The following is a 9,905-nucleotide window of genomic DNA, read 5'->3' as shown; positions in this document are numbered from 1 at the left end:
TGCAGGGATGTGTAGTTTTCCTTAACATAGAGAGCTACCCCCCCGCCCCTTTTCTCTACATGATCCCTCCTGTACAGGGTATAGCCATCTATACCCGTGGTCCAGTCATGGGTGGAATCCCACCAGGTCTCCATTATCCCTATGACATCGTAATGGGGTGAAACGGCCTTGACCACTGAATGCAACTATAGGTCTCATAGCACTTGCCACGAACATTAGAGGGGTTAGTTAGCCTTGCTGTCTTGGCTGTTTTTTTTTTTTCAACGGAAGGTAGCACTTGCTGTCTACTTGAATTCCTTGCAGTTTTGCTTTGGTACCATAGTCTTCGTTATTTCCAGTGTTGTTGTCTGGCTTGGTTCTGCAGATAACATGGTTGTAATGTTTTATCTCTGCGGTGTCTTCGTTTCACTGCCATGAACTTTGTACAGAGCTTGCAGCACGCTTTCCTTGTGGATGTAAGGTGCTGTATAAACTATTTAAAGGGGAATATGATGAGAAAATACCAATCTAGCCAGTTCAACAACTTAACACTTCTTACAGCTACTGGGAATGTAACTATTTAAATATAACATTCCTTTATAATACTCTGAATTAAAGGGTTCAGAGTTCATGAAATAATAAGTAAATTTTAAAAATGTTTTTAGTTTTAGAGCTAGTTTCACTTTTCTTGCAGAGGAACATACTTTGTGCTGCAAGCAAAAGGACCTGTTGTTTTCTGCAGGAGGCCCTAACCATTTAGCGTTCCCCCACTTGGTCCTGGCATACAAATCGCAGGGGGTCGTCATGAACTAGTGGTCAGTCCTTGTGTACCCTTGAGTGGGCTTGCTGGTACAGCTATGCCAATAATGCTATACCAGCAATATCCTAAGGGAGCTCTTTTTCTGGCACAGTTTAAATGGCAGAAGACCTTTGCTGGTATAATTGTGTCTACTCTAGGGCCTTTGCTGGTATAGCTGTGTTGGTGTGGACCAGATGGAGGAATTATGCCTCTGGCCAACAGAGGTAGGCCAGTGCAACTTGTAAGTGTAGCTGAAGACTAAGACAAATAAAGGCCTAGGGAAGGGTGAAGATTCAGATGACCTGGACATCCATTCCCAGGTTTCGCATGTGGTCCTTTGACCTTGGCCACCCTGTACAGGTACCTATAGCTGTTCCTTCTCATATCTAATTAAGGCAGGGAGGTACTGGCTTTCCAAGTGAGTTGTGTAACAGATTAGTATGTAGGTTTTCTCTTTTATTGTGACCTTTGGCTTCCCGATACATTCCTTGTGCTGCTTCATTCAGATCTTGAAGCTGTTGCTGACTCTGGCATCTAGGGTTGATTGAATTTTAAGTAATAACTACAACCTAGGAAGAGAAGCTGTGACTTAGTAAAAAGATAAGGTTTAAACCTTAATACTGTAAACAATGCCCAGTGAGAGCATGTTGTGTCTAAAAGCCTGTCTTGCATTTCATCCAACTATGCAGTTGATCCAGTAAAAGCTAGCACCAAAAACCTATCTTGTCCCATATCTAGTGACATTATACATGACTTATTCTTTGGCCAGTTGGATCTTTGTCCCATGTTAATATGTGTAAATCAATGCCTAATACCATTAATTACTGCAGAGGGTGGGACGAGCAAAGAATAAGGTTAAGGTATTTATTATTACAGTGTTCCTGTTGGGAATATTGTTCACTATACGTTATATGATGATATTAGCACGTTAGGCGATGGTCAAGTACAATGTGTGATTTGATGGATAGCCAGTGAAAACAGTCAGTTATGTAAGTTTTGATGATGATCGCTTGCTGCATATTTCCAAAGTGCTAAATGTGCTTTGCTAAAATTTCCCAAAAGGTCGTACAACTTTCTTTTTCTTGTTTGTAGGGTAGGTATAGTAATTTCTGAACTAGAGTGAATTCAGCGATTAGCCATGTATTGCTTTCTTGTTAAGATAATAGAGTTTATTTTTCATCAGACATAACAGGGCAGAACACTAAGTGAAGATAAACAGTGGAATCTGACTGCGGGAAGATTTTGGAACAGTTTGTATCAAAATCACTAATCTGTGTAAACTGGCTTGCCCAACCAAGGTCTTTGACATTAGACATCGCCTGTGTCTAATCCATTGTTTTAGTCCAAAATATACATTTATTGAAGGGAATCCCATCAACCTGTTTTGGAAAATTATTTTGAGCCTAATACTAGATAATCAAGAATGGCTTATATTTTTTACTGTGGAATTATACTAAGCAGGTTTGTTTTTTTTCCACCTTTCTTATTTTACATTTTTTAAGGCCTACCAAATTAAAACAGGAACTCTTCAAGGGCCCACTACAGTTGATATTAATAGAGCTTCATATCTGTATTTTCCAAACCATGACTTTAACAGCACAGGAAAGGCAGCACTATTTGTTAACATAACTGTTCTGTATATAGATAGAAATGCACCGTTCAGTTTTTAAGGAGTATACAACATTTCATATTCTGAAGTTAAGCATTTTGAAGTCCGCAGAACAGGACTACTTGAATGTAGGTTTGGTGGTTTTGGGTTTGTTTTTTGTACCAAACCACAAAAGGGTTGAGGGGTGGTTAAAGAAGTACCCAAGGAAATTTGAACCATTAATGTTCATTTTTAACAAATCATAGAAGACTGCAGAAGTTCTAGACTAATGATGGGCTGCGGGGGAGCTAATCCTTCACCAATGTTTGACAAAGGTAAGTGGAAAAGCCAGTTAACCTTATGCTAATACCAGGCAAAATCAAGGAACAACTAGTAGGTGGTGCAAGCAGGACAATAGCATAATGATTGTAGTTATTGGAAGGTGAGTATTGCCAGGAAAAACTTTTTTCTTTTTTTTAGTGGTTTCAAATGTGCTCAGTAAGGGTGATTATGTTAAGGTAACAAGGTTACCTTTTTCTTAGTTGCTGGGTTTTCCCAGATATTGCCCGTGTCTTGTGCAGTTCCCTCCTGGACACCTGCATCAAGGTTGGGGGGGACCATTGGATGAGTAGATTTTGGCCATACTCAGTTGCATGGCCAGAACTAGAGCACGAGACTTTCTGGCTTCCAGTCTCATGCTCAGTCTCCTGTGAGGCCACCTTGTCAAAGCTCCCCGCCTCCTGAACTCAGTGGTCCCTTGTTAAAGCCAATTAACGATCAACGCCCCCCCTTCGGAAGGGGTGGATTTTGCAACTGTTCCTGTGCTGTTGGCATAACAGGGATGTGCACAAAACTTAACTTCCATATTGTCTTTGTTTTGTATAGCTTGAAAACCAAATGTTCATTGTGAAAGTATTCAGGTAAAAGAAATGATACCGGTCTTTCAGCTTCGCAATTACTCTTTTTTAAATATAGATTTCAAGCGCTTGAAATCTATATTGTTTCAGGAATGTCTGTACTAACTCCCCCGAGTTACATGAGCAGTTGAAAGCTATCGCAGACCTTTACTTACTTTACTGAACATCTTTTTCCCTCCTTTTATTTTTCTCCAATTAAAAAAAAAAAAAAAGCCTCAACAGTTTAAGTAAGTATGTGAATTTGCATTTCTACAAAGGGGATCAAAAAATCTAATTCCTTGGTGGAGTTTGTAGAGCATATTTTTTAACCTTTAGGTCATTTTTATACACCTTTTTTTCTGCCCACAAGTCTTCATTTTATAGAGTTTGGAGGGAGACTGCAGTAACATACGTCATATTTGCATTACATTTGTCTGCATCTTGTCCCAAGTTGGAAATCCAGAGCTCTAATGGAAGGTTTACTGCACACACAAGAGGAGGATAATGTAGTAAGTTAGGGCATGATCTAACTCGTGTCAGAATTAGCGCAATTACACTCATTTACCTTAATTGGGTGTTTCCATTGCCCTTAGGGGAGTTGTTACAAACCACGAGGAAAGGTTATTTTGCAATTTACTTTATATCTGTTCAAAGGCATCAGCTTTGGAGGAAGATTGCATATGACGCAGGGCTTGCATATTGTGGGTGTCTCAATTTCTCCAAATAACGTGGAATTCAGACTCCGCTGCAGATGGAGGTTTGGGAATCGGGCCCTGCAATTTGCCTCTTTTCCCCCAAACAGGTTGACTGTTCTCTTCTTCTGAGAGGGGTTTATTTCTTTCAGAACGTACAGTGTAATTATTTGCTGCCCAAACATTTGGATTACTTTGGGTTAATTTAGAATGGAAAAAATCTTAAGTGTTTTGTCAATAATGCTTTAATGCTAAGTCTTGCCCTCTTCTTTTGCAGTGGAATCTGGTGTGCGATGATGACTGGAAAGCTCCTTTAACTACCTCCTTGTTTTTTGTGGGCGTGCTAGTCGGATCTTTTGTATCAGGACAGCTCTCAGACAAGTAAAGTATATACTGGTTCTTGATCTGATTACTATATTTCAAACAATTCTTGAAATGAAATCAACCAGTGTAATCTTTTCATACTGTGGTAAAAAGTTATGCTCTTTTGCTAAACTGATCCTCATATTTCTGTGACCTTTTTCGGTGCTAGTATTAGTAGCCTATAAGAAAACACTAGTGAGGACTGAGTGCTGTTATGTTTGCTGTTGGGTCATCTGTTCTGTAGACAAAGCTTTGATGCAGCACCTAAAATAAAGGCAAAATGCTATTATGGGGGTCTTTTTTATCCAGGAGGAGGTCAGTTCTCAACTAAACTCATTCATCCATGAAAAGACACAATTTTACAGGCTGTTCTTGAAAATCAGATCCTGGTGTGCTATTTGATTTTCTGTGAACTATCCTTTATTCTTGTTACTTACTCTACTCATGTTTGCTTTTCCCTAGGCCAAGTCAAAAGCTCCCCTTGTACAAATGTTTATAGCTTCTCTTGTACCTCATGTCAAATTCAAGGTCTAAGTCCAACATTTTGAGTTTGTGGAGTCTGGAAAGCATCAGTGTTTCTTATCAGTCTTCGTAACACAGATGTTTGTTGCTCTTTTTTCTGACCTAACTGATAGCAGTACCATGGGCTGTTCTGTTTGTCCGCACAAAGGTGGAAAAAATAGTAGCACTCTTGAATTTCAAATATCTGAATTTTGTTTTAAATGTGCTTTGCAAGCTGGATGACGTCTAACATGCATCCCAGCATGTGGCAGCCACTCAGTTCCCATTGAATAATGTGGAGGGGTGGTTTCTGTTTGATGATTTAACACCAAAACTTGTATAGGTTTACAGCTTTATAGGCCAAATCCTGAAGTTCTTACTTGGGCAATGGCTCTGTCAGTTTTAATGAGATACTAATGAGGTCTGATCTCTGGGATCCAGCCTTTTTATTCTTCTGTAAAGAATGGACTTCTGTTGCAGGGCTGTTTCAGTACTGGTATTGCTTTCTGCACAATACTAGTGAAAATAGAGTAGCACAGATTTCAACACACGCTGGCAACCAGAGTACAAACCCTGTGGGAACCCTTTGTGTATTCCTAGCATGGACGAAGGTCTATGTTGCCTTGTCTATATTGCTTTGTTACCCATGCTACATGAATTAAGCTATCATTCATAGGCTAACGTGCGATTTAGTCACACCACCATTTTGCTGTATAAACATACCCTTCGAATCTGACACTGGTGAAGGAAGACTCGGCAGTCTTTATAGTTCAGTGATAATGTAAAGGAATGTTGCTAAATACAACCCCTGCTAATACATCAGTCAGTCAATCCTGAGGCTACACCAACCATTCGGGCACCTTTGCATAGAGCAATAACTTTCCTCCATTCACCCTGGTCTTTTGCAATCCCTGTAACAATCAGTCAGTTTTAATCCTGTACAGTCTTTGATGTTGCTGGTCCAGCCGGTCCTAGGTCTTCCTCTTCTTCATCCATCCACAGAACCCTGCAGGATGGTGTTTGCAAGGGTAATTCTGCTAATACATATAGCATATCTTCTGCTGATATTAATACAACAGTATGTACATATGGAAACTAGCTCAATAACTAGAACACCACACTATCCCATGGGAGATTGTTTAGGCAGCTTTTTACTCCCATGGAGTTCTCCACTATGGTATGTCTTATACTCTAGCACCATCTAGAAGTCTGCCTCTGAAATAGTAGCCCAGACATGTTGCAGTCTGTCTTTCTGGGCTCAGAGCAGGCAGCGCTACTCAATATTTTGGCCCTGCGGGTCACATGAAAGGTGCAGGGCCAGTCTGCAGGCCAGACCACAGCAGGATTGGGCCTTCGTGGCCTTGGTAGGCCTTCACACCTTCCCCACGTGGCCCCATGCCACCCTTTATGCCTGATCTAGCGTGCAGAGCCACAGCCCAGGGGCCTCTCCATGGACTTGTGGGGAGCCCCATGGACCAGATGACACAGCTGCAGGGGCCAGATGCATCTCATGGGCCAGGAGTTGAGCGCTCCTCATCTGAGGGGTAAGATTAAGTGAGAAAGCAGCAGATCAGAGCAAATAGATGAGCTAAAACCTTATGCTGCTTCATCTGTGAATCATTGTTTCTTATGCCAAACTAAAATTTATACCATACCCCTTACTGCCATATCTGGCCCTCCTTGTACAATTGCTGTGTGTTGACCAAGCTTAATTATGAAGTGGAATTATATATGTGATCAGCAGGGTTTCAGCCACCAAACTGGGAAGGCAAGGTAAGCTATGATATTTAGATAACCAGGCCAAAATGCAAATATAAACTGAACCTGCCAAAACATTGAGGCTAAAACTTCTGTTCCAATCATAAGTACCAGAACTTAGTCTCAAACTCGCTCACCCTTATGTTGGTAAGGAACAAACAGTCCCATTGGAAATCACTTGCGTTATTAACACAGCAAGGTGTCACTTGGTATAGCTGAGTTAGAATTGCAGAAATGGCTCCTTAATAACCATATTCCTGAGGTTTGCTGCCTCTCTAAAATACTCCACTTCTCCACCTAATGTTTTAACATCTCAGTCTGGAATATGGATTTGATATTGACTTGGAGGAGAAAAGAAACAGCTTTTTTGAAACACCAGTACCTAATCAGATGCATTGTGGCTAACTCCTTTTCTAGATGGCTACACATGTCCATGTTCAGTCCAACAATGAAGAGAGAACCTCCCACCACAGCTCCAAAGAAGCCTTTTATTACAGCCCTTAAGATATTCTAATTTTGCCCAGTGAGATTCTTAGTGTACTTCTTAGTGTATATATGCTTTTCTGCTGCTGCCTGAGTTGCTCCCTTGTTCATGTAGACACACAGAAGATTTCTTTCACAAAGGTTTGTTTTACAACCCTCTTACATTTTTTTTTGTCTTTGTTCTTTGAAGGTTTGGCAGGAAGAATGTTCTGTTTGTGACCATGGGGGTGCAAACTGGCTTCAGCTTTCTGCAAGTTTTCTCCATCAACTGGGAGATGTTTTCAGTGCTCTTTGTCCTCGTCGGCATGGGACAGATCTCTAACTATGTGGCGGCTTTTGTGCTTGGTACGAAAATGTGTTATACATAACCTGTGTTTTGTGGCAACGTCCTCTTCCTCCCATCCCCAGCTAGCAATGGCAATTTTATTCCCAAGTAGCACGTTTAATAATAATATAGCCTTGCTAATTTCCAGTCTGTTTCAAAATGTCCTTTTGGTAAAATAGCAAGATAGTGCTAGTAAACTTCTTTGTCTGCCAAATTAAAATAGGCAAATGAAGAAAATCGGAACCGATATTTATCTGAGGCAAAAGCATCCTGTAATTGGAGAGCTGTGGTACATGTTCCTTAATATGCAGGTGGAGATACAGAACCAGTAATTCAAAGTTTTAGATTCTGTCCTTTAGATCTAAATACATGTTTGTTTATAACAATTACAAATCAAAGTGTGACTTGAGAATAACCTTTTGTAAAAATTAAACTATCATATCACCTCTGTCACTTCATCCATTCTGTTATAGCAAAGAGTAAGTTGTATTTGATTGGAAGTGAAATAGACTCAACATTGGTCTGAAGAAATATTTCTATGTGGCTGGTTGTTGGGGGTTGGTTGTTTGTTTTTTGTATTTTGGCCAGAACACCCTTGTGGATCTATCAAAGGTTAACTTAAAAACACTTTGTTTTATGAAAGATTCACCAGGCAGAGCCTAGAAAAACATACTTTTAAAGAAATTTTTAATTTGGTGTTGGATGGAGAATTCTAGGAGTTCAGAATCAGAAATAATGTCCTTGCTGGCTTAGAAGAACTTAAACTCTTCATTTTGCTGTCTTTATTCATACCAGTACTTCCCATGAGGAAGGATTGGTGATGCAAGAGAAATCTAGTGATTATCTCTTTAAAACAGGGGGGAAACGTCTAATATAATGATCCATTGTAGCATGTCAGGAGTAGTTTTGCTAAAGGGTAGTTTTGGTTCTTCTGTAGCATTATAATGTTTGACTGCTTTTGTTTTGTTTGTTTTTATCATAATGCTAATTTGCACCCCCTTGTTTTGAACAGGCACGGAAATTCTTGGCAAATCAGTTCGCATAATATACTGCACATTAGGTGTTTGCATATTTTATGCATTTGGCTACATGTTGCTGCCGCTGTTTGCTTACTTCATCAGAGACTGGCGGACACTGCTTCTGGCTCTTACTTTACCTGGGCTGCTCTGCATTCCTCTGTGGTGGTGAGTGCATCTACCTTCAAAGGTGTGAGGCTTTGGAAAGTCTCAGCTGTGGCTGCCAGGATTCAGATGCAAGGCCTACATGACCACAGTGTCAGATCTTGACACAATGGTGACTCTTAGAAACAAGTTATTACTTGAAACTGCGTGCGTGCATGCGTGTGTGTCCTCTTTTTCAGCGGTTAGGTTGAAAGCATAGATAATAGAAATAGCCAGGTTTAATCTGTTCTGTTGGATCTTAAAAGTTTCTATTCAGTTCTTCCTCTCAGTCAGTGACATAGGCAAAGTCACTCTTCAGTTATGCCACTATAAATATCTTTATACCAGTGTAACTGGGATCAGAATCCAGCCCATTGGTAGCACTGTTTTATATAAAGCAACAGGTCAGTAAACTCATGTGCAACCAGGCGGATGGCACTGTAGCACCAACACAGAATCCTAAACCTCATCAATCAGCACCATTTAGGTTAACTGATCTCTGCTGTGTTTGAAAGTCAGAGGGAGATGGACAGTAAACTTATCTCCCTTTTCCTATTCAATAATGGGAAAAGAGTTGCTGTGAGGGGATTTAATTCTTTTTTCCCTCTGCCCACATGTATTTTGTGGGTCATTTCTGCAAACTGCTATTATGTCCATGTCATTGAGTGGCATAATGATAATAACACCTGAATTCCCACTTTAAATTTAACACTTCTGCAAGCTAGGTTGCAGCACTGGAGCATTACTGCTTTGAAGCTGGATGGCATAAGCATAGCCTAAATCTGAAGCTGTTTCGTGAACTGTTAAGCTGTAAAAACAGCAACCCTAACCAATGACCGAAGTCATCATGGACTACTTGTGAATAATGACGAGTTATGAAATACGGTTTTATATTCAGTATTATAATAATGACATAATTTGAACCCACAGATCAGATATTTGGATGCCAACGAGTTATAAAAATATATTTGCAGGTACAAGATCAGGAACCAAATCAAGGATGTTGACAAGAAGTCTGCACACATTACCATTGTGCAGCAGCTCTGCTACAGTTAAGGTTTTAAAGGTGTTGCCCTCCACTAAACACTCTAAAACCTACATGCTTGCTTGCAGTGCCCCAAAACTTAGCCTGTACCCTGCAGGTGCTAGGTAAGGACAGTGTTCATAGATTCATAGATGTTAGGGCCGGACGGGACCTCAATAGATCATCGAGTCCGACCCCCTGCATAGGCAGGAAAGAGTGCTGGGTCTAGATGACCCCAGCTAGATGCTTATCTAACCTCCTCTTGAAGACCCCCAGGGTAGGGGAGAGCACCACCTCCCTTGGGAGCCCGTTCCAGACCTTGGCCACTCGAACTGTG

At 40.6% G+C, this 9,905-nt stretch overlaps 1 protein-coding gene across 2 annotated transcripts in view; it reads left to right on the top strand.

Moving 5' to 3' along the window:
* Positions 1–9,905, top strand: part of LOC102375127 (solute carrier family 22 member 5) — a 55,408-nt gene that overhangs the window by 24,128 nt on the left and 21,375 nt on the right. Inside the window, exons 2-4 of one of the 2 annotated variants that reach the window (XM_025204039.1) lie at positions 4,232–4,335; positions 7,250–7,404; positions 8,397–8,568. In XM_025204039.1, coding sequence (XP_025059824.1) covers positions 4,232–4,335; positions 7,250–7,404; positions 8,397–8,568 — 431 coding nt within the window. The other variant, XM_025204040.1, reaches the window with a different exon arrangement.

Source organism: Alligator sinensis, unplaced genomic scaffold (genome assembly GCF_000455745.1).
Source record: "Alligator sinensis unplaced genomic scaffold, ASM45574v1 scaffold135_2, whole genome shotgun sequence".
Taxonomy (NCBI): Eukaryota; Metazoa; Chordata; order Crocodylia; family Alligatoridae; genus Alligator; species Alligator sinensis.
Note: the sequence above shows the minus strand (reverse complement) of the source record. Positions and strands in the feature narration are given on the sequence as shown.